This window comes from Hippocampus comes, unplaced genomic scaffold (assembly GCF_001891065.2).
Source record: "Hippocampus comes isolate QL1 unplaced genomic scaffold, H_comes_QL1_v1.1 scaffold196, whole genome shotgun sequence".
Lineage (NCBI taxonomy): Eukaryota > Metazoa > Chordata > Actinopteri > Syngnathiformes > Syngnathidae > Hippocampus > Hippocampus comes.
In genome coordinates, this window is record NW_017806173.1 from 391,642 (window position 1) to 413,408 (window position 21,767).

At 44.4% G+C, this 21,767-nt stretch overlaps 4 protein-coding genes across 11 annotated transcripts in view; 2 read left to right on the plus strand and 2 right to left on the minus strand.

Annotated features, from left to right (window-relative positions):
- Window positions 1–5,653, minus strand: lyrm5a (LYR motif containing 5a). 4 transcript variants are annotated; one of them, XM_019896364.1, is made up of 3 exons: window positions 5,562–5,653; window positions 1,061–1,126; window positions 1–620 (listed from the first exon to the last, which is right to left on the minus strand). In XM_019896364.1, exons 2-3 carry the CDS (start codon window positions 1,103–1,105, stop codon window positions 408–410), a joined length of 258 nt encoding a protein of 85 aa, XP_019751923.1. In that variant the 5' UTR covers window positions 1,106–1,126; window positions 5,562–5,653; the 3' UTR covers window positions 1–407. The 4 variants fall into 4 exon arrangements, with proteins under 4 accessions (XP_019751923.1, XP_019751922.1, XP_019751921.1 ...); XM_019896363.1 differs by lacking the exon at window positions 5,562–5,653 and adding an exon at window positions 1,315–1,439; XM_019896362.1 differs by lacking the exon at window positions 5,562–5,653 and adding an exon at window positions 1,311–1,438.
- On the plus strand, window positions 1,758–9,405 carry LOC109531838 (cancer susceptibility 1). Its single transcript, XM_019896346.1, has 17 exons — window positions 1,758–1,984; window positions 2,120–2,134; window positions 2,269–2,350; window positions 2,425–2,513; window positions 2,578–2,682; window positions 2,829–2,966; window positions 3,038–3,172; window positions 3,952–4,055; window positions 4,127–4,285; window positions 5,553–5,727; window positions 5,893–5,977; window positions 6,607–6,770; window positions 6,848–7,007; window positions 7,465–7,742; window positions 7,817–7,975; window positions 8,897–9,010; window positions 9,092–9,405. Exons 1-17 carry the CDS (start codon window positions 1,982–1,984, stop codon window positions 9,365–9,367), a joined length of 2,241 nt encoding a protein of 746 aa, XP_019751905.1. The 5' UTR covers window positions 1,758–1,981; the 3' UTR covers window positions 9,368–9,405.
- On the plus strand, window positions 4,323–5,553 carry LOC109531846 (protein CASC1-like). The gene is made up of 3 exons (XM_019896361.1): window positions 4,323–4,372; window positions 5,152–5,255; window positions 5,327–5,553. The coding sequence occupies exons 1-3, from the start codon at window positions 4,328–4,330 to the stop codon at window positions 5,508–5,510; spliced, it is 333 nt and encodes a 110-aa protein (XP_019751920.1). The 5' UTR covers window positions 4,323–4,327; the 3' UTR covers window positions 5,511–5,553.
- Window positions 9,401–21,767, minus strand: part of lrmp (lymphoid-restricted membrane protein) — a 26,464-nt gene continuing 14,097 nt past the window's right edge. For all 5 annotated transcript variants that reach the window (XM_019896338.1, XM_019896340.1, XM_019896339.1 and 2 more), the window contains exons 18-39: window positions 21,091–21,202; window positions 20,525–20,750; window positions 19,845–19,882; window positions 19,216–19,315; window positions 18,231–18,360; window positions 17,813–17,879; window positions 16,895–16,941; window positions 16,720–16,808; window positions 16,476–16,621; window positions 16,162–16,243; window positions 15,972–16,026; window positions 15,865–15,895; window positions 15,610–15,750; window positions 14,841–14,975; window positions 14,599–14,746; window positions 14,489–14,532; window positions 14,309–14,377; window positions 13,056–13,114; window positions 12,781–12,879; window positions 12,382–12,510; window positions 11,367–11,518; window positions 9,401–10,241 (exon numbers count right to left, since the gene is read on the minus strand). In XM_019896338.1, coding sequence (XP_019751897.1) covers window positions 10,099–10,241; window positions 11,367–11,518; window positions 12,382–12,510; window positions 12,781–12,879; window positions 13,056–13,114; window positions 14,309–14,377; window positions 14,489–14,532; window positions 14,599–14,746; window positions 14,841–14,975; window positions 15,610–15,750; window positions 15,865–15,895; window positions 15,972–16,026; window positions 16,162–16,243; window positions 16,476–16,621; window positions 16,720–16,808; window positions 16,895–16,941; window positions 17,813–17,879; window positions 18,231–18,360; window positions 19,216–19,315; window positions 19,845–19,882; window positions 20,525–20,750; window positions 21,091–21,202 — 2,242 coding nt within the window. In that variant the 3' untranslated portion in view covers window positions 9,401–10,098. The remainder of the gene's footprint in view (window positions 10,242–11,366; window positions 11,519–12,381; window positions 12,511–12,780; window positions 12,880–13,055; window positions 13,115–14,308; window positions 14,378–14,488; window positions 14,533–14,598; window positions 14,747–14,840; window positions 14,976–15,609; window positions 15,751–15,864; window positions 15,896–15,971; window positions 16,027–16,161; window positions 16,244–16,475; window positions 16,622–16,719; window positions 16,809–16,894; window positions 16,942–17,812; window positions 17,880–18,230; window positions 18,361–19,215; window positions 19,316–19,844; window positions 19,883–20,524; window positions 20,751–21,090; window positions 21,203–21,767) is intronic.

Below are 21,767 nucleotides of genomic sequence, written 5' to 3' on the forward strand. Positions count from 1 at the left end.
GTTTCATTCCCATTTATTTGGTTGTACTTACGACATAGATTGGATTGACTGTACATACATTGACATTCATTTGTCACAAATTCCCCTTGAATCCATCGAACATCATCGTCATGATGAACGTACAGCTGTATGTTTTGTTGGTATTGATAAATTCACAGTTACAGTTGTGTAATTATGGCTCCATTGGTCTTTATGTATTCAACGTGCACAAACGACTTCTGCAAGAGTTCAAAACCAAGTAACATTTTCCAATGCTCACTTTTGATTCTGTGTCCAAGAGTGCTTGTGTGGGGAAAAAAAAAATGCTGAATTATCTTACATTTAAAATATCATGACAAATGGACCAAGCCAGTCTTCACGATAGTCCAGGCTAGGATTTCATCGTAATGCTTACATCCGTGATAGAATTATGTTTCCGGGTCATAGTACCTCTTCTTCATGGCTCTGTATTTCTTGAGGAAGTAGAGTGCCTCCAGCTCCTTGATGACGAACTCTCCTCGTCCCACAAGCTTTTTGATGTGCTCGGGGTCCGTCACATCTTTATTTTTCATGAAGGCCGACTTGAGGCGCTCTCGGAAAAAGGCCGATCCCTCTGGGTAGTCCCGACCGAGATAGAGCAGCTTTTGGAGAGGACATTGAGACATCAGAACACCATATACAAAACATAAAATGGAAATAAAGCAGAGCAAATTGGTTCGATTAAATCTAATTCTGCCTGGTTGTTATTTTTTTACAAATGCAGTTAGCATTGTTAACTAAACAGTTTGGCTAACAAATGCAGTGATTTATTGACATGTTGCAAACATTTGAACCTAAACATGTGAATTCACGCTACGAATATTGTACCTATATTACAGAAAATGAGAAAAGGGATTTCTTTCCGAGATCAAAACATTTATTGATGAAGAAAAACTATATAATTTTTTATTATTTATGTAAAAGGTGACCCAAATTAATTCTGGGCTAAAACCAGGGTGGGAATATGTTTCAGCTTATCTTGTTTAATGGGAAATAAAGCAAATCCCTCAGTCTGAATGAATGACGCCAAAAGTTCACTTACGTTTTTGTAAAGTCGAATCACTTCACCGCGAAGTGGGTTGGCCATGTGGGAAGTGGGGCGACACCCCTAAACCGAAAAGAAGAGGCATCAAAAAACTATCAGAAACTTGAATGTTGCAAAAAGAAAATAATGGACGACTGACGAGCACTATGGAATAGCTTTAGCTTAACAATAACACATAAGCTAACAGTTTTAAATCACATAGCAATTATTCTAGCGAATATTAGAACAATGTTAAGGAGATACATACACACGTTGATTTTTTTTGTGTTGGTTTATAGCTGTATACAGTCAAATTTAATCAGGGTATTCACGTTATCCTTGTGGTAAAGGTTGTGGAGCAGCCTGCCGTATGTTGTTATTAATGTCGTAAATCACAACACTGGCGTAAAGAAGTTTTTGGTGCTGCAAGTACCATCTTTTTAAATTCAGTTGTTACATTATATTTCGATTGTTGCCTTGTACGAAAAATGTGGTCCAAGGAAGAATATTGGTTACATTTGTTATTTTGTGGAATTTTCTTCACGAAAATAAAATGTAAAGGTTCCCGTTTTATTCAGGATATTGTAATCATACATTTTTTTCATGAATGACGAAATATATTAAAGTATCTTTGCACAATTTCGGTGACGACATAGCCACGATTTCAACGCACGGCTAAAAATGGTTATGCGCCGCTGCGTTCGGCGTTACGGTAATTTTTTTTGCTTGTATCGGTTGCCGTGGAGATCAGACGTCGCCCGGAAATGTTGAAATCACATACGAACGAGAAGGATGAGAAGCTGTTTTATTGCATTTTATTTGCATTTTATTGTCCAAAGTGAATGACTCAACACCCGCTCTCATATTTGTTACTATTTGGGTCCTTAACTGTTTAGTTTCCATTTTCAGTTCCTTAAAAACGGGCCACACAAGGTCGTCATGGTGAGTTTTGTACCGCGAACAATTCATCCATCTCTGTATTGCACATTCTAATATTTCTTTCTCATCTTTGAATTGCATGGTTTGTGATTCCTCTTTCAAAAAAATCTTGTTCTATCTCCTGTGGTTGACTGAAAGCCTCCCAAGAAAAAGGTAATATCAACAGTGTCATTAGTTTTGCCTTTATTTTAGACTAATTGTGCATGAATGCCTCTTCTGTCACTAACACACAGTTGCAGAACCACCTTCTTTATAATATGCTTGGATGTTATTTTGCTGGATTCCAGGGTAAAAAGGGCCCCAAACTGACCAAAGCTGAAAAGGCGAGGCTGAAGCTTGAGGAGGAGCAACGGAGGTTGCGAGAGGAAGGTTGTCAAATATCTCAAAATGTTTTAATAAATGCATTCAAGTGCCCATGTGTCACAAGTTGTTTTGGTGGACAGAGGAGGCCCGGATTCAAGCCGAGCGAGAAGAACAGGAAAGGTTGGAAAGGCAAAGAAGACAGGAAATATTAGATATGCTTGAGGCGAAGGTACCCTAATAACATAGCAATGCATACTTGGCAAAATAACATCCTGTGTTGTTTTTGCTTAAAGGACAGCAAACGCAGGGGCGCTGAGGTGGGAGAACTACGCTCCCTTCTGGCAAAGAATTATTTGGCTGTCATGAAATATAAAAGTGAGGCCGCACAAATGTCCAAGGTACAGTTAGAAAAAAACTAAAACAACAAAAGTCTACACACCCCAGTTCCATTTTCATTTTTATTTGACTCAAGTCTCCATTGTGTCTACACCATTCAAAGTTTGATACCCTCACAAATTCATTCGAGTCATTTGTGTTCATACAGTGGAAAAAATACATGCAATGTAGTGACATCCCGGACCCGGCAGTGCAGCAGGATATCAACACGTTTATCAGCTTGTGGAGGGATGACCCGGAGTGCAGCATAAAGACCGTGTTCCAGCAGTGTAACGTCGCCCTACAGGTCTGCATTTCTTTCCAATCCCTACAACATGTCCCCCTCCTTATTTTGAGTGGTTATCGTGTCCCTGGCAGCTGATCGAAGAGCTGGAGATGCTGCTCAGGGAGGTGACCGATGCAAATTACATCCCCAAATACCAGGAAACACTCTTCCATCTCCAGGACATGGTCTATGCCAAGATTCTCAACATCAGCATGGACATCCTCAAGGTGCACCGTGGCCACTCAAGTTATGCCTTATTCTAATATACTGTATATATAATAAATCTAGCCTCGACAAAGAAAAAATAATGTTCAGTTTTGAAGTGTATTCATTTGACTATATTTCATGATATAATAACAATGGTCAGTGATGTGGACGTGCCTGTCGCTGAAGGCAGTTATGAATGCGTATTTGTATGTGATATAAACAGTCCAAAATTAGACGAAGATGTCAAGAAAAGCCGACAAGAATATCCCCCAAAAAATTCCCCCTAAAAATAAATAAATAAATAAATAAATAAATTGGGTCAACCCAAGGCTGGTGTGGGCTGACTTCCTTTTAACACGATTTTGAATGTGATTAGTTAACACAGCCATATTCACACTTGTAAGAGGGTGTGAACACTTATGTTATCACATCATTGATTAATTTTCACTTCCCCTCTTGAAGCTTTTTTTTTCAGTTGAGTTCTGACAGGTTGTTGTTCCAAGTTGGAGGTTGCGTTCATGGTGGAAATGATTACTCTTGTGACAAAAAGGTGGCATTATAACAGGGGTGTGTCGACTTTTTATATCCATTAGTAACTGTATTGCATGCATGTTTACTTGCTGGTTTGTTTGTTTGGATGATGGATGGACAGATGGAAAGATAAACTGTTAGTTACATACATTCCAGTGTGCTGCAGTGGGCGTTATATTGTTCCATGGGGCATCCCTGTGATCCCAAATCATAAATCATGATTCGGTTGCGAAAGTGTACAAATTAAGTTTGTCTGGTCTATGTTTAGGGAGCCAGCAATTGCATTGATACGGAGACAGGCAACATGCAGGCGGTGATGAAAGACAAAAACACCACGGTGTGTGTGTGGGCCAATCTCATGAGGAAGTCAAGGTACTGAATGGAAGGTCATTAAGGTAGGACAATTACATGTGGAGTCTTCATTGGTTTGTGTGACATCTCAGGTTTAAATGTTTGACCTTCGAGGAGGTGGGCATGGGCTTTGAGCTGACCAAGCAGCTCGCGATGAGCAACATTGCCGTGCGGGTCCTTCACACCAGCTATGACCACTTGTCCACAGTGTCCAGGATGACGCACATGGAAATAACCGTCGCACCACCCAGGTCTGTCACCCACCGCCCCCCATGACTCTGTATCTCCAGGACATGGTCTATGCCAAGATTCTCAACATCAGCATGGACATCCTCAAGGTGCACCGTGGCCACTCAAGTTATGCCTTATTCTAATATACTGTATATATAATAAATCTAGCCTCGACAAAGAAAAAATAATGTTCAGTTTTGAAGTGTATTCATTTGACTATATTTCATGATATAATAACAATGGTCAGTGATGTGGACGTGCCTGTCGCTGAAGGCAGTTATGAATGCGTATTTGTATGTGATATAAACAGTCCAAAATTAGACGAAGATGTCAAGAAAAGCCGACAAGAATATCCCCCAAAAAATTCCCCCTAAAAATAAATAAATAAATAAATAAATAAATTGGGTCAACCCAAGGCTGGTGTGGGCTGACTTCCTTTTAACACGATTTTGAATGTGATTAGTTAACACAGCCATATTCACACTTGTAAGAGGGTGTGAACACTTATGTTATCACATCATTGATTAATTTTCACTTCCCCTCTTGAAGCTTTTTTTTTCAGTTGAGTTCTGACAGGTTGTTGTTCCAAGTTGGAGGTTGCGTTCATGGTGGAAATGATTACTCTTGTGACAAAAAGGTGGCATTATAACAGGGGTGTGTCGACTTTTTATATCCATTAGTAACTGTATTGCATGCATGTTTACTTGCTGGTTTGTTTGTTTGGATGATGGATGGACAGATGGAAAGATAAACTGTTAGTTACATACATTCCAGTGTGCTGCAGTGGGCGTTATATTGTTCCATGGGGCATCCCTGTGATCCCAAATCATAAATCATGATTCGGTTGCGAAAGTGTACAAATTAAGTTTGTCTGGTCTATGTTTAGGGAGCCAGCAATTGCATTGATACGGAGACAGGCAACATGCAGGCGGTGATGAAAGACAAAAACACCACGGTGTGTGTGTGGGCCAATCTCATGAGGAAGTCAAGGTACTGAATGGAAGGTCATTAAGGTAGGACAATTACATGTGGAGTCTTCATTGGTTTGTGTGACATCTCAGGTTTAAATGTTTGACCTTCGAGGAGGTGGGCATGGGCTTTGAGCTGACCAAGCAGCTCGCGATGAGCAACATTGCCGTGCGGGTCCTTCACACCAGCTATGACCACTTGTCCACAGTGTCCAGGATGACGCACATGGAAATAACCGTCGCACCACCCAGGTCTGTCACCCACCGCCCCCCATGACTCTGTAGAATTGTTAAATCCATGCCCTGCCGTGTGATACAGGTTGCTTACCACATTCGATGAGCTTCCGCCGGAGATACCGGAGCAGGATGAAGAACCGAAGGAGACGCAGGAGGAGGTGCAGGAGGAGCAGGAAGAGGAGCCCGCCCAAGAGCAGGAGTCGGAGCAAATTGTGGAAGAGGAAGAGCCACCAGCCCGAGAGTCTGAAGAGGCCAAGGTTAGGCCACGCCCCACCACAGAACATTCTAAAAAAGGTCAAAACCTTGAATCATTTAAATCCAAGCATGTTGGATTTAATATCAGTTAAAATCACAAAATCAGCGATGTTCTAATATGTATAAAAGAATACATACACAGACTTTACATTATTTTTTTCGTGGAGCCTTCAGAAAGTCAACTGTCAGGCGCCAGTGTCCATGCAGAGGACGACGAAAACCAGATCGTAACGCAGATGGAGGTCCTTGCAGGTAAGCCGGATCCACTTCGGATCCCAAAGCACACTGTCAAAAAAAAAAAAGAGAACTGTGGCGGTCCATTTTTGTTCTCCCAAGGTACAACTTTTTGTGATGTACCCGACGGGATTCACAATAGAACCCCAAGACATAAATGGTGGATATACAAAAAAACTGTCATGTTAAATTTAAATTGCACGTTGGTAACATGAAACTGTGACTTGTGAGCAAAACAATAAGAACTCAGCTGTTGAAAAGCCCCTCCAATTATCTTGAGCAACTCTAAAATGCCACAAAATCTAAATTGGCTGTCACCATCGCTATGTTCTTTTTAAATTGGAGATGAACAGGTGAAAGGGCTCTTAAGTGGTGTCTGCCATCTAATGGTGAAAGGTGTTATTACAGCTTCAAACTGATCAGGTGTGCTTGGCCATCCCTGACCTAGACAGTACCCTGAAGTACATACTTGCCTTCAAACGGTACAAATTATAAGGGTCCCAATACGCACCCTTGAGGGGACTGCCCGAATGACAAACCATTGGACCTTGAAAGATCCTTTTTTTTTTCGCCCCTGGTAGTGTAAACTAACAAAGATAAAAACTTTTAAGTCACGACAAAGCTGTATTCTCTCACCTTCCGTCCAGCCGAGGTGACCCCTCCGCCACCAGAGGACGACATGATGTTTTACGGTGAGGGTGTCGAGGCAGTGGACCTGAGGAAGTACACGCCTCTGGGTGGAGTCTTCTACTACGAATTGTTCCACCTTCCGCCGCAATCTCATCACGTCAAAGGCTGGGAAATTCGAAAGGTGGATCAAAATCCACACATCAGTTGAAATTTCAGGATGATTACTTCTGTCGATCATGACTTGAAAGTGTTTTATAGATATCGGAAGCCAGGTTGAAAGCTTTCCAGTATATTCCCGAGAAATCAAACCAAACAGAAGATGAGGAAGCCACTTGCCCACTTGTCGGTTTGTCTGTGAGGCTCCCTGATACGGTGGTCTTCCTAGAAACCCCTCGAGTGGGCCGCTGGGATGCAGAAGGTAGGGAATTTATAATTTTAGCCAATCGCCTGTCCTAATTGAGTGATTTGCAACATTTGCGACTACTCCTGGTACGCAAACTAATCATTGCCCAAATACAGTTCAGTTGGAGTTAATTTTCAAGTTTCAGCAGTGGCAGTTCTAGGGGGTGGCACAGGGGGGCTACGGCCCCCTCAACTTTGTGTCTGTTCCCGCAACAAGTAAATACTGAGTACCATTGCCAAGAGTGTATGTAAATGCTATGACTTAATATACTGTGACGATGTAGAGTAACAGTGCCGAATAGAATTATTAAATAATTAGTTACAATTTGTGTGCAGTGATGGCTGTTTGAAAGTGCTCTATAAATACATTTGAGTTGAGTTGAAGCAATTTAGACCATTGTAAATAAATGTATTGTACTTAAAGATCAAACACAAATGAACTGTACTTTAATTCAGTAAATCTCTGATTTTAGGCAAGTATTGGCGGACGGACGGTATCAGCGACTTCTCTGTAAAAGAGCATGCGCAAAATGAGGAGGGGGAAGAGGAAGAGGGAGAGGTGGCGGAGGTGGAGGAGGCGGGCGGGGTGACAAAGGTGTCCTTCAAGATGGACTCTTTCTACCCATTCGTACTGATGCAGCACACCTACGCCAACTTTCCCTTCCGGAGTTGGGAGCTGCGCCCGCTTGGTAAAGACTCGGCTCTCTTCAGCATCCACGGGGCACTCATTGACCTCAGCATAACCATCCAGGTGGGCATCAAAGAAAGCCGAGGAGGACACAGAGGGTAATTTGTGAAAGGGTTTTTTTTTTGTCTGTTTTCCAGGGGAATCAGTGCATGCTGCAAACAGACCGAGAGGTGGCCCTCACCAACCTTTTTGGCAAGTGGATGAGCGCGCCCGACCTGCAGCAGGCCATGGTCAAGGCGGGGATCAACGTCTTCGTCAACGAACACACCGAGAAGTTCGTCACTTCCTGTCGCAAGGTCGCCATCGAACGCCATCTCCTACAGCAAAAAAGTCTTGAACACAATTAGATTGTTAATAGAGTTACAAAACAAAAAGAGGACAACCATATTCTGTATCGTCGTCGTATTCATGCCAATTCAGGATGAGATCGCGTCCACTTTTTTTCCCCTTCAAAGTTGGTCAATACATTTTTTAAAAAACAAAAAAACAAAAAAAATTTGCATGGTTAAAAACCGACTCGTACAATTTTCAATGACTGGTCAATTATTGTAAATAGATAATAGTAAACCATACATTGAACTTGTTTTAATCCATTCAATAGTTGGTCAAGTTAATTATAAACATTCATATACATTTCTTCCTATATATAGTTCACATTTTTCTGTCATATTTCTGCACTTGATGTCCTAATAAATGTAATTAAATCAGAGAGAACATTAAAAATATGTATTGAATTACATTTTTTAAATGGTTTATTGACATATTGAAAAGTAAATGTCAAGTCATTTTATATTGCATACGTTCAACATTGAAAACAATGGCTAATTGATCAACTGCAAATTTTAAAATATCACTTATTCCATGGACATTGTAAACTAGACAGTATTCGTCCAACAGAAAATTTAACATACAAATTGAACATTTTTGATTGTCAATTAAAAAAAAAAAAAAAAGTTGTTTTATTTTAAAGGGTAAGTAGTGGTCTATTATGAAATAATATCAAAACAATAAGATTTTCTCCTAAAATAAATGACTTATTTTAACCCCCCTATGAACAACCTCTTCAATCAGTCTATTAAAAAAAGAAAAAAAAAGGCCCTTGAGCACAAGTTTTGCTCACCATAAGGCACACACGCATCAGTAAACCTATTTATTTATTTTTACTGTCAAAATAACTTTTGCACAATAGGGTTCATGTGGCTTGTTTTGTCTAAAAGGACCCACTTAGGGAACACGTTGCCTATGAACAGATGGCCCTGTTCGCATCGGTCTGCGCCTTCTCATGGAGCAAATGGAACGCCCAATGTGGTCCGGAACATCTTGTCATTAAGGTTGGGTCCGCATTCCATATGTCCATTTTGTCTAAACAACCTCTGTGGACATTTTAACCGAACCCAATTTCGCCGTGTCAGGTCTGTGAGCACCAAGGCCTTAACCCGCCACCCGAAGACCTGTGGAGTCTCTACCTGGTGGCGGCTCAGAGATTCCAAAAGTTGGAGATAACGGAAACGAGTGAGGTTTTCTGCGCCGACCACCATCCCGACAGCGAGTTTCACTCCACCTTCATCCACATGCTGCAGGACAACATGAGCCCCGAAGGGATAAGTCGAACCCGAGAGGCTCACTTCCTCTTCGTGGACACTGTTCAGAGTCTGTTCTGCGCCACCAGGCCGCTCATGTTTTGCTAAACCCTGTGCGGGATAAAAACACGTTACATTCCATTGTAGGACTGGCTACTTTATTTATGCAAAGTTTCAACCATCTTTGGAACATACAAAAGTTGAAAAGGGTGACAACCACAGCAAAAAAAAAAAAACAAAACAAAAACAAAAAACAAAAAGGGGGCTTGGGGTGGAGAAAAAAATAGCTTGCGTTTTAAGACTGTCAAAGTTAAATAAATTCACATATCACTTCAAAAGTAGTCACAAATATAGTTTTAAAAACACTTAACGTTTTATTACCAGTGTTGATCAACTTGAAAAAGTTATAAAATGTCTGCCAGGGACATTAAATAAAAGAGCAGTTACCTTTCAAGTGCATGACGTGGGGTTTATAAAGCTGTCCGTGAACGATGCGCTGCGGTATGGTTCGGCGGATGTGCACTCAACAACATGATCGGACAACATGCAAGTTTGGTTCAAAAGCGACCGCGTCGAGCAGCCGCGACAGGTTGTCAGCGCCACGGCTTCTTTTGGAACACAGGCATCCACGCGGAGATTCGGACGAGTTTGGCAAACATGATGGGTTACGATTCACCGTCCCCCGCCAAGCCCCCTGGCTGAGGAATCGTCAGTCGCCGTCCGACCGTTTTACTCAGTGCGTCACACGATCCCCAACATCCCCAAGTGCACGGGCAAATCTGGAGAAGGCCATCGGCCGTAGCACCGTCTACCCGAGGTCCAAAAGTGAGGCAAGGGGACTAAACTGGGGGCTGTCCATTGTGTCGCAGGCCCGTGTAAGGCCAGAGCAGCTGCTGGATGGTCATCCAGGAGTCCCCGGTGCCCACGGGGGCTGCGTCGACGGCGGGCTGCATCACCAGGCTGGCCAACAGGGCCAGGAGACCTAATGAGGAGACGGCAATTAGCGCTACACACTGATCACTTTCAAGACACCACGACTAAAAGCAGTTGGGTCAGCATAACCTAATTGGGTTTCATTTTCATCCAATTACTGGGGGTCAAAAGGGGACAGACCACCCGCACTTGGGTCCGTTTGACCCGCGCCAAGACTTGGGATCTGATTTGACCCAAGAATTGAGAACATTTGACCCAAAAACATTACCCAACACATCATAGGAATTGGGTTGACGTAAGAATGTAATATGGTCCGGCTACGTTCACAAACTTTTTATACAAAGTACGACCCCCGCCCCCCACAAAAACAACGGGGTCGCCAAGTACCACTATAATGCCCAACATGTACGAGCTTAGTTGATATTAATATCTATCAAATATTTCAAGTTCAAATTTTACACAAAAAAACCCTAGAATGATATTATGACAAAGAAAATGTATATAATGAAGTTGGCATATTTTGGGGAAAACACCAAGGATTATAGGAATAATGGAATACTACCCCAAAAATTATGACACAAAAAAAGTGTAAAAATAACATTTGTAATTTTAGAACAAAGTAAAATCTTAAGGGGAAAAAAAATATGTTGCGCAAAACAGGTGATTAAAATTGTTCCGAAAAAAAGATTCAAAGCAGCCATAACTATTACTGTATTTTCCACACTAAAAGGCGCACTGTATTATGAGGCGCACCTTCAGTGAATGGCCTATTTTGTAATTTTTTTTCATACATTGGGCGCACCACATTATGAGACGCAATCTACAATGCCTCCACTAGAGCTACACCAACAGAACGATCAGATGTCAGTAAAGCAGCGACACAGTTCACTGAACCAACAACAAGTTATAAGATTGACTCGTTAACGGTGAACTTTCTTGCCGCTGCTCTATTTCAGTATTCAACTGCGTAACCGACCGCCTTAAGTTTGAACTCTGCGTTGTCAGCATGTCTCCAGCAAAGAGCCATTTTGGGGTCAAAATATTACCATACACAAGGCGCATCGGATTTTATGGCGCCCTGTGAGTCTTTAAGAAAATGGAAGGCTTTTAGGTGCGCCTTTTAGTGCGGAAAATACGGTACCACGTTTTTAGAAACAACTTGAAGAGAGCCTACCTACGAGGACGAGCACCATGGCTAACCAAAGCCAGAGGCCCCTGCTGCCTCGGGCCACCGCGGCTGCCGTCGCCCGGGTGGATGTCAGGCTGTGGGCTAGAGACTGGGACAGTCCTTGGTCAGAAGACGCCAGGCTGGATGAGGAGCTGGCACTGGATGGGGGGGGGGGGGGGGGGGGGGGGGGGGGGGGGGGGGGGGGGGGGGGGGGGGGGGGGGGGGGGGGGGGGGGGGGGGGGGGGGGGGGGGGGGGGGGGGGGGGGGGGGGGGGGGGGGGGGGCAGAAGCGGTGTTGAGTCAGTGAAGAAAGAACATGTCAAAATGGCGAGATGAGGAACGACGACATGGTTGGCAGAAAGGCGTTGCTGCATGCTAATCAGATGAAGTGAAGAGCTTGGGTGAGAAAGATGTAAAATAAAACAACTCATCAGCATAAAAATCGCAAAACACTGTCAGCAGCGGAATCAAGTGGACAGGAAGCGGGAGAAAACGCTGGCGGCGTTTGGCGAGTGATGCTTCAAAAACACTTCATTATGAGTCAGGATTGCGAGTGGCAGACATGAATTTGCATGCATTTCAGCCCACTTTGTCTTCCTTTGGCCACACTGAACACTTACAGCATGACAAAGAGCTCATCCTGACTTCTGAATGATGTGAAAGGGGGAAAGAGGAAAAGACAGTTGAGATTTGCTCTTGGGGGGGGGGATAAAAACACTTCGATCAACGTTAGAGGATCTTGGCGGACAGAACGCAAAAAGATGCCACTTTGAGATTCATGCACGACTTTGAGACGACAAAGTCTCAACGCCGAAGTAGCAGAAATGATGCACAAATAGCAAGTTCAGAACACCCTGGAAGATTTTCGTCATTTCGGAGCTGACTTGACACCAGCATCAATTCCTGAATCGCCCCCAATTTGGATCGCGCCGAAGAATTGAAACGAATCTTCCGTGGCCTTCAATTAAGCATAAAATGGCCGCCGCGTAATCCGCAGAGCTGCGCGCGGGGGATGCACTAACGTCTTGAGGGGCAGAAAGAGCGAGGTGAGTTTGCTGCCCAGCTCACTGAGACTGGACCTCCTCCTCTCCGGCGCGATTTCCTCCAGCTCGTCCACCGGCTGGGGGTCGGAGTGACTGCGCGCCGCCGTCCTGTGTGGAACGCCGCGCCGGTCAGGCATTCACGCGCGCACACACACCGATTGCAAATAACAGCGATGCCAGTCGACAAGAGGACTTTCTAGTATTGCACGAACGCTGTATATTGCTCAACACCACACATGCAACACGGGACTTGCGGACAAACGCTTCACTTGGGACGGCCGGATGGCATGCAAAATGGCGGCATCACCGTCACACGCTCATATCGACTCCCGACAGCCATCGTCATACGTGAGGCGCCACGAGTGAGACCTTTCTTACCCCTTCATCACGACGGAAGGCTCTTCCGTGTCAACCCAGGCGGCAGAGCTAACAAAGCGCTTAAGTGGGGGGCGCGCCATGTTCTTTCCCGCCACATTCCTGAAAACCACCATTATCAACATGGAGGGAGGGAGGGGGGGGCATCAAAAAATGGTTTTGTGGCTCTGGCGTGCGAGGCAAGTCATTGGAAGTGTTGTTTTTCATGGCTCCACGTAAGAAATCGAAGTGGCGTAATTCTCGCTGGAGGGACGAAGAAATGAACTTGGACAGCTTACCATGGGGATCTCCTGGTGAGTCTTTCGGCTTCACTTTCCGCACCATCCTGTTGTTTGGTCTGTATCGCGGATGACAAGGGTCAAGAACTGTCACCGTAGTAATAAGCAAACAATTTCTAGGAGAAATACACGACTCAAAACAATCGAGGGATATTTATGTCCAATTATTGATTTTTTTGTTCATGTGTGGGCTAAGGCTAAAAAAAAAAAAACCCAGGCCAACAATTTTTAATTTTTATTTTTGGAGTGTCAAAATTTTTAAAAGGTTTCTGGAGAAATGTGGGCTGCCGAGTCCAAATATCACATCAATCATATGGAATTTAATCTGTTGTTTTAATCCGGCCTTCCTGTGTGGAGTTGACATGTTCTCCCCAGGCCTGTGTGGGTTTTCTCCGGGTACTCCGGTTTCCTCCCACATTCCAAAAAATATGCATGGCAGGCTGGTTGAACACTCAAAATTGTCCCTAGGTGTGAGTGTGAGCGCGAATGGTTGTTCGTCTCTGCGTGCCCTGCAAATGGCTAGCAACCGGTTCAGGGTGTCCCCGCGCCTACTGCCCGAAGACGGCTGGGATAGGTTCCAGCACGCCCCGCGACCCTTGTGAGAATAAAGCGGTTCAGAAAATAGATGGATGGATATATTCATTTCATTGAAGGTCATCTTCTCTTGCATTTTTTTTTTAATAATAAACACAAGCAGTACATGAATTTGTATTATAATAAAGAATATAAGCTTTATTTATAGATGAATATGTTGATCTTATAGGTTAGTCTTACTATAAAACGAAGGCAAAGAAACCATGAATAATATAAATGTTTATTTCTGTATTTCAATTCGAGTTGTTAGCTTACTCAACTCTTTGCCTTACGTTTTTTTGCATTCAATCCTTCCACACAAGTGGAACACAAGTCAACACAAGTCAGTTAGCATAAATCAGATTAAAATAACGCAAACAAAACGGTGTCTTGACTTCCCTTTATATATTATAAGTATCTTAATTAGATACTCCATCATAAAATATAAATACAGATATTAAAAAATAAACTCAACCAAACAAAGATTTTCTCCCAACTCGCAAAGTCAATTTGACTATTACTCAGCCCAACTGTGCACTGTATGCGTTAGCGATCCCCCCCCCACCTTTTGTGAGTAGCGTACATTTTTTCCCAAACATTTTTATTTGATAGCGGTGAGGAGAGACGATCGACACAAGGTGGTGTGGTGACAACGAGCAAAGCATCGACAGCGTCCTCACCATGTCATAGTGCATGTTGCCTCCGCCAGAACGAGGTATTGCTGCTATGCTAACCCGCCGGGCTGATGACTGAATGGATAAATGGAGGGGGGGGGGTGGTGAAGTAATCACAACTTTATAAACATACAAAGGAGACATTAGACAGGTGTGAGGGAATGATGCCATGATGTGCGCTGGTACCTTGTAGTATTGTGACGTCGATGGCTTCTTGCCACGGAATTCATCTGGATAAAAACGCACAGCCCGGTTAGCGGACGGCTCATCGGCGGCGCCAAGTTAACGGAGTCTACCTCTGTCCGAGTGCGACCCGAAGGACCTCTCGTTCTGCATGAGCGTCTCCCGTAGCTCCAGCAGCTCGGCGTGCTCCTTGGTGTACACCCGCCTTAGGTTCTCCACGTGTTGAATCATCACTTCCACTGCCTTGCCGATGCGACTCTCCTGGCATGGGCCCATTGATTTGGTTTAAAAAAAAAAAAAAAAAAAAAACAATTGTACCATGTATATTTAGCTCTTTCGAGATACACACACATACCTGATGGATGGCTCCGAGCATCTCGGAGCGACTTGAAACTCTGCTCATGGACTGGATGAGGATGTCCAGGTTCTTCTGGAGCCTGTGGATGATCTCCATTGACTGGGTGTCATCCTCACATAGAGGAGTCAGAGCCTGGATGGAACAGGGCGCGTTGGACATGAAATTCGATGCAATGACACGCTCTAACGTGGGCATCTCCAAACTTTTACTGACATGGGGACACATTCAGGGAAGAGGGGGGCGGGGGGAGAAAAAAAAAAAAAAAAAAGATGCAAGGGCCACTGACATTCTTCACCTTTGATTTAATCAGTCAAAATAAATCAATCAGTGTCAGTAGAGATATGCTTGGCAATGCTAAATTGTTTTTATAAATTGTATATTATCATAAGGAAACTGATGAAAATCGGAATTTTCAAAGAAATATGACCTGAATAGTCACACGTTACAAGCATCTTAGTTGTTGCTTGAAAAATCAAAGAAAGTGAAAAATGGCGATCGTGTTAAGGATGCCCGATGGTGCACCAACATATGAAAAGGCGAACGATTTACTCGTTAGCTCGTCAAATATTTTTTTTTTGTAAATGCCATTTATTATAAACTCATTCACTCCCAAAGACGTTTTTAAATGTCTTTTCAGACTTGGTCTAGAATTGGCTGGTACTGAATGACTTAAAAAAAAAAAAAAAAAAGGCCACAAACGGCCCCCCGTTCCGTAGTTTGGACATCCTTGATCCATTCAGAGTGAAATATTTGAACATCCACTGACCTGCAGCAAGCCCTGGCAGCTGGACACCTCCCTGCGGACGTTCTCCTCGGCCAGATCACGCGAGCGCTCCTCCAGCCGGAGTCTCTTCTCTAAGGTAAACATGTCGCACTTGAAGCCCAGAGCTAAACGCTGGAACTCGGACTGTAAAAGAGCAGGCGAGCATTTTCACGGCCCGACTCCCAAGTTTGCGCGCCAGAGAATTATTACGATGTGCGCTGGCGTTAAACGGCGACTGATAACATGGCTCGAACACACCTCGATTTCCTTGTCATTGGCCGACAGGCTGCTGGAAAGGAAAGCATGACTAATTATTCGGATCAGCATTTGCGCAAAGCATATTGATGGATGTAAACACGTCTTACCTGTGCTTATCCTCTTTGGATGAATCATAATGGTCAGAGATGGTTGACAAGACACCTAGAGAGGAAATACGCAGGATTATTGCCATACCCCCAAAAAAAAAAATTTGTCTTTTGGGGGGGAAGAAAAAAAACAAAGATTTCTCATGTTATCATGTTACAGGGTGCATGAAAGGGTTAATACGACACGTACGTTCTTTCTCAGTGGTTGCACACGTTTCATGTTTGGCCTGCTCCACCTTTGCGGATTCTGCGGCGTCCCCGTCTTGCGCCTCCTGAAAGTCCAGGACAACCAATTGCCGTTTTTACTCTCTTTTGCAGCAAATTGCACAATTTATTGCCATACTGTTAATGTATGTATTGCTCGTGTTTGTTTAAAAAAAAAAAAAAATAGATACATCATATATTAAATCTCAATCACAATATTGAGGAAGCATTTTTTTTCTTTTTTTGCAATTTATTTAGGAAAAAAAAAAAGATGTTGACTCGGCCCAGGGCAAATCTTACCAATTCTTTCTTATGTTTCCCCTTTTTGTCTTCCAATCTACTTGAACCTGAGGTCGCGCCACTCTCTGATTGGCCGTTTTGTACCGAGGACACGCTCGACTGCCGACCGTCAGTTGGGGCGTTTGCGCTGGTGAGCTGCTCGGTCCCTTGAGGAAGAGATGCGTGGGTGGCGATACTCGCGTTCAGCTGCGAGAAACCGTCGACGAGACGCCTTCCGCGCCGTCCGGTGGATTCGGCTTCTTACCTGCCATGCCGGCCTCCGCGGTTGGAGCTGCGACGTTGCCCTCCCGCACGCTCTCCTCTTCTTCAACCAACACGGGAAGCGGACTTGCGCTGAGAACCAAAGTGTCGGCATTAGCACCGCAAATCCAAAAAAAAAAACATAAAAATACAGATGTGAGGAGGGTGATGGCACTTACGTGTCCCCCGTTGCCGGCCTCGGCGCAGACTGGTTCAGGCTCGGGCTCTGAAGAAGTTACGAGACGTGTTACGTTCTCCTTCCGCCATACAGTTGACAAAACGGAGCACACCTGTCCCATTGCAGTGCGCCACCGTTTGAGCTCCACGGTGTGTGGAAAGAGACATTTGGCTGAATTCTTACATAATCTGCCGTTTCGTGGAGAGCTCTGCAGCTGCGCGCGTGCGTGCGTTCGCTAGCACGGTGCTAAGTGGTGGAGGTGGACCGGCACCGTTTGAGCTCCACGGTGCGTGGAAAGAGACATTTGGCTGAATTCTTACATAATGTGCCGTTTCGTGGAGAGCTCTGCAGCTGCGCGTGTGCGTGCGCGTGCGTGCATTCGCTAGCACGGTGCTAAGTGGTGGAGGTGGACCGCCCGCATACACGCTTGTGTGAACATTCGCACGATGGAGTAAGGTGAGCGTTTTGACTCTCAGCCACACAACAGGATATTGTGTAAGACTATAAACTGTACATAATGTCCAATTTTAACACGGCTGAAACCGAACGTCGCCGACGATCAAAGGTGAGTTGGAGTGAATAGAAAGCCAAAATAAAGTTCAAGAGAAATCAAATAGGAGATACTTGCCTCTCCTGGCACCATATTTCTGGTAAGCAGATGGCAGCCAAGACAGTTATCTATCTCATTTTCTCATCTCTACTTTCTCCGCAGTGCAAAGTGAAAGGACTTTTCAACCCGGCACCTCAAAGTGAAAACAATTTCCCGGATCCCATCACCTCCCGACAAAGCACACACACCCCCTGGATCATAGTTAAGTAGCGGAATGAGAACAGAGGAAGTGGTGCGCTGCAGGGAAAGAAAAAAAAAAAAGGGAAGCTGTTCACTTTCACATTTAAACACTTCCTCTGCGGGACTGACCGTTGTGCTGCTCGCGTCGCCCTCGTCGTCGTGGCCCTCGTGGCCCTCGTCGGACGGCTGGACGGAGCTGCGCACAGAAGCGTCCATTTCAGTAACTTTGAAGCGAACCCATTCTTGTTTTTACACAACATTTCTGACGGGGAGCAGCTTGCATTTCTTTTGTCGGCGGGCTTGTGCTATGCAAAGCATGGCAGCGGAGGAACTCTTGAGCCGGCGCAACTCCTCCCACAGACAGGAACACAGCCTTTGACTGGCAAATGATCACGTCATAGGGAAATGATGAAACGCGGTCAAAATAGTGATGTCAGATGGGACGACAACGGCGGCGATGAGATTAAACTGGACTGGGGAATGATATCTAATGCTGACGATCATTTGTAATTAATTTAGAATTTTTCCAGATTGGTTCTTAACTCACCTCTCATTCGGAGGAGTGACATCGTCTGGTTCATTGTTGGTTGTGGGAGGCATCTTTGTTGAGTCCTGATCAGACAAGGTGCTCATATTCTGAGTGGCGTCTTCAGACTGAGCCAATCTAGTCTCTGCCCCTGGGAAGAAAAGCCAAAATAAGAGGAAGAGAGAGGGGGAGGGGGAAAGAAAATTGGTTGCAGGGTTAATATTTTGAGATTTTTCATGATGGTTAGTTTTTATTTTGTTTGGTTTGTTTGTTTAGTTTTTAGAGCAGATTTAATAGGTGTTTTTTTCCTGAATATATTTCATTTATTTGAATTTTATTAATTTTAGCATTAGTTTTTTAAAAATAATAATTAATATTTGTGAAGTCAAACTATTGTGTATTAAAGTAAACTCCAGTTCCCCCCAAAAACTGTCCAGTTTTTCTTCTGTAAGGCCGCACAGTGACATGGAAATACCGCAGATACAGAAATAAAATGAACACATTGACAAAACACAAAAACATTTTCGCTCTAATAGTTTCGTTTTATGAACATGAAATGTAGTTTGTCTTTTTTTTTTCCAGCACTCTCATTTTGATACGACGCTAACAAAAACTTTTTTCCCCCCCAATTCTAGTTATAGTTATGTTAATTTTCTCCACACAGGAAGCTAAACGTGAAACTCTTCGGCAGACTTTTTAACCAGTCGAATACCAAACTGTCCTTGTTGATGTCAGAGACGGCGTTCATTTCTCGCATGTCTCAGGAAACGGCCAGAAATAAAAGCTCGCTTATCTAAAAAAAAAAAAAAAAAAATTGCAAAATTCCATGAAGCACCATTCTATTTCCTTCAGAAACAGCAAGCAAGTGACTCAGGACATGACTCACTTGTTCAAAGTGTGAAGTGTTTAACGGACGACTCGATGCATAGATCTGCGTGGAGATTGAACAAAAGCAAAAGGAGGCGGCGGCGGCGGCAGCGGCGGGGGGGAGGGAGGGAGGTCTTACCGCGGCTCTCTGAGTGGGACGGATCAGGCAGGGCATCCGCCGCTGGCTGCTCGGAGCTGACAGCTTGTGAGGGGGCGTCCGGCGGTACTGCTGCCTCGTCCTGAAAAACCACAACATTGTATTCGGAAATAGAAGACAAGGGGGTGAAAACGTTTGAATATGCAACGGACTACAGGCAAACACACTCCGGAAATAGAAACACTTGTGCGAGAAGACGATATGTTACGAAAGAGAGGAGACGTGACAACGCATCCAAAGCCTTCAGTGAGGGCTTGCTGAAAAGCATTTTGATTCTTCAGCGTGAAGTCAGTTAACTCATTCAGTACCAGCCAATTCTGGACCAAGTCTGAAAAGACGTTTCAAAAACGTCTTTGGGAGTGAATGAGTTAAAAAGATACAAAAATGCGAGCACTTCATTTCTTGGTGCGGTAATGTTGTTATTTTATGCCGAAATTGTTATTAACATGAATATCCCTCATTTTATTTGTTTGTCTTATGTTATGCGCCAGCATGTCACATGTTTTCAATAGTGCGGCATGGGGGGGGGGGGGGGGGGGGGGGGGGGATAAAAAAAAAAATAAAAATGTTGGTGAACACACCGTGCAAAGCAATTTCAGAATTCATTTTACCTGCAAACAATGATGGTTCGCTCTCCGCTCTGGAGTTTCTGTGACAACACAAAGAAGAAAGAGCACATGAGCGGAAATTGAACTTTTGTCCAATTCATCCAGAGGTGAAGATGGCAACCCCGCCTACTTCCGTATAAGGCCACACAAGGGTTTGAAAAAGAGAACCCACACAGAAGGAGGGGCACAGGGGTCTGAATTTCATCCACGGCCAAAGTGGCATTAGTGACCACATTCGCGTTTTTTTTTTTTTGGGTCTCTCTGCCTGCCAGCCACTCATGCAAGAGAGGAATGGAAGGGATTACCGCTCGCTCCGTGGCCTCGGACTGCTTTTCACCTGGCCATAGAAGGGCCGTGAGGAAGATGCTTTGACACACACGTTCTCCTTCACACACACAAGCCCTGAGAATCGAACCACCATAGAAGGCAGGGGTCTTCTTCCGCGGACTTCCTAAGCTTCTTGCGTGTGTGGATGTGAACCCTGCTCGTGCTTCGAGGTTGGCTGAGTGTCCTTTGACTCGTGGATTACAGACGTGTTATCTAATCTCGCTGGGAGTTAATTTTGTTGACCGACTAGAGTCTTCGATACTCTTGGGGGGCAATTTCGGTTGAAGATGATGCTTGGCTTGAGTTCAAAAATCTCCACATATGACTCAAAAAAAAATAAAATACAAAATTGTTACCTGCCAGACACCGTCCATCCGGGGAAGCTTCGAGCTTGGCAGACACAGGAGTGGACGAGTGCCCCGCTTCTCCTTCGCCATTCACCACCGTCCACCTCTCGTCCCCGTCCTCCGTCTGCCCGCTGTCCAGTCCTCCGTCCCGCGCTTGACCGTTACTCCCTGCCATGTCCTTTTTCAGGAAATCTTGAAGGGCGTATTCCTCATCCCATTCCAGGTCATCCCCGGTCTTAAAGAACGTATACAAAGACGAGAATCAGCTCACGGGATGGTATTCGAAACCCTCGCGCGATGAATCAGCACCAAGCTTGTATTTGTGGCACTATGATGCAAATGTTTTAAGTGGATGTCGGAGCAATTTGATGAGGAGCTGTGCGCGTGTGGGCGACTGCAGTCCTCAGGAGCCAACTTGCAAGCCCTGCCACCGTTTTCCAAGCACACATTCCTCATGTCGAACATGAATCAGTCGATCGTAATGGTAATAATTTGATCCTGGCAAAGCCAAAGCAATACAATCAAATGAGGAGAGATGCTGTCGAGCTACTTTTTATTTTTTTCCCCAAACTGACCTCTTCTTCTGGTGCAGGTGTCTGGCACGAGGCTTCTCTGCTATCTTGAGAAGTCTTGAGCTGCTCCAGTTCCTCACTGAGCTGCCGCTTCTGGTTCTCCTGATCCTGCACCCTGCACGGCGACACACATCGTCATCAATCACGGCAAAGTCACTGTGAATCTGCAAGTTGTGAAAGCATTTCCAAGTGTCCAAAAAGAGATGGAAGGAGTTCCGATAAAAGCAGTACAGTGGACATACTGTACCCAATCCGCAGGCCCATGCAGTGTCCCATTTTGTTTCCCAGGGTGACCAACGCCAGTTCGCCAACTGGCCCAGTCTGTCACGTTTCTTTTTTTTAAACTACAAAGCTACAAAACTGCTAATCTGAGACAGCACGCTCACAGCCGATTTTGAAATGCTAAATTTTTTTTCAGAATACTATGTATAAAAGAAAAAAAGCCCAGTGAAAGATACTGTGCATGGGGAGGTAATCGAGGGATGGGGAATAAGCCCTTTTTCATTTAAAGTTTGGGAGCACCAGTCTGACCCTCTCTGGGCTGGGACTGAGCCACAGTGACTCTCTTATATAGCTGTGCACTCACATGAATGCACACGCGCACACACAATTACACTACCAGGCATTTCAACCCACTTAACGGTCTGAACTCAGTTTTTAGGATTTTCAAAAGTGGATGT

Excerpts from the sequence above, each read along its gene's own strand:
- lyrm5a (XM_019896364.1), bottom strand. The coding sequence starts at position 1,105 with ATGGCCAACCCACTTCGCGGTGAAGTGATTCGACTTTACAAAAAC. Across the intron at positions 621-1,060 it reads TGATTCGACTTTACAAAAAC|CTGCTCTATCTCGGTCGGGA; the intron begins GTAAGTGAACTT and ends CCTCTCCAAAAG.
- LOC109531838 (XM_019896346.1), top strand. Across the intron at positions 2,351-2,424 it reads ACGGAGGTTGCGAGAGGAAG|AGGAGGCCCGGATTCAAGCC; the intron begins GTTGTCAAATAT and ends TTTGGTGGACAG. Across the intron at positions 2,514-2,577 it reads TAGATATGCTTGAGGCGAAG|GACAGCAAACGCAGGGGCGC; the intron begins GTACCCTAATAA and ends TTTTGCTTAAAG.
- LOC109531846 (XM_019896361.1), top strand. The coding sequence starts at position 4,328 with ATGGTCTATGCCAAGATTCTCAACATCAGCATGGACATCCTCAAG. Across the intron at positions 4,373-5,151 it reads TCAGCATGGACATCCTCAAG|GGAGCCAGCAATTGCATTGA; the intron begins GTGCACCGTGGC and ends GTCTATGTTTAG. Across the intron at positions 5,256-5,326 it reads AATCTCATGAGGAAGTCAAG|GTTTAAATGTTTGACCTTCG; the intron begins GTACTGAATGGA and ends GTGACATCTCAG.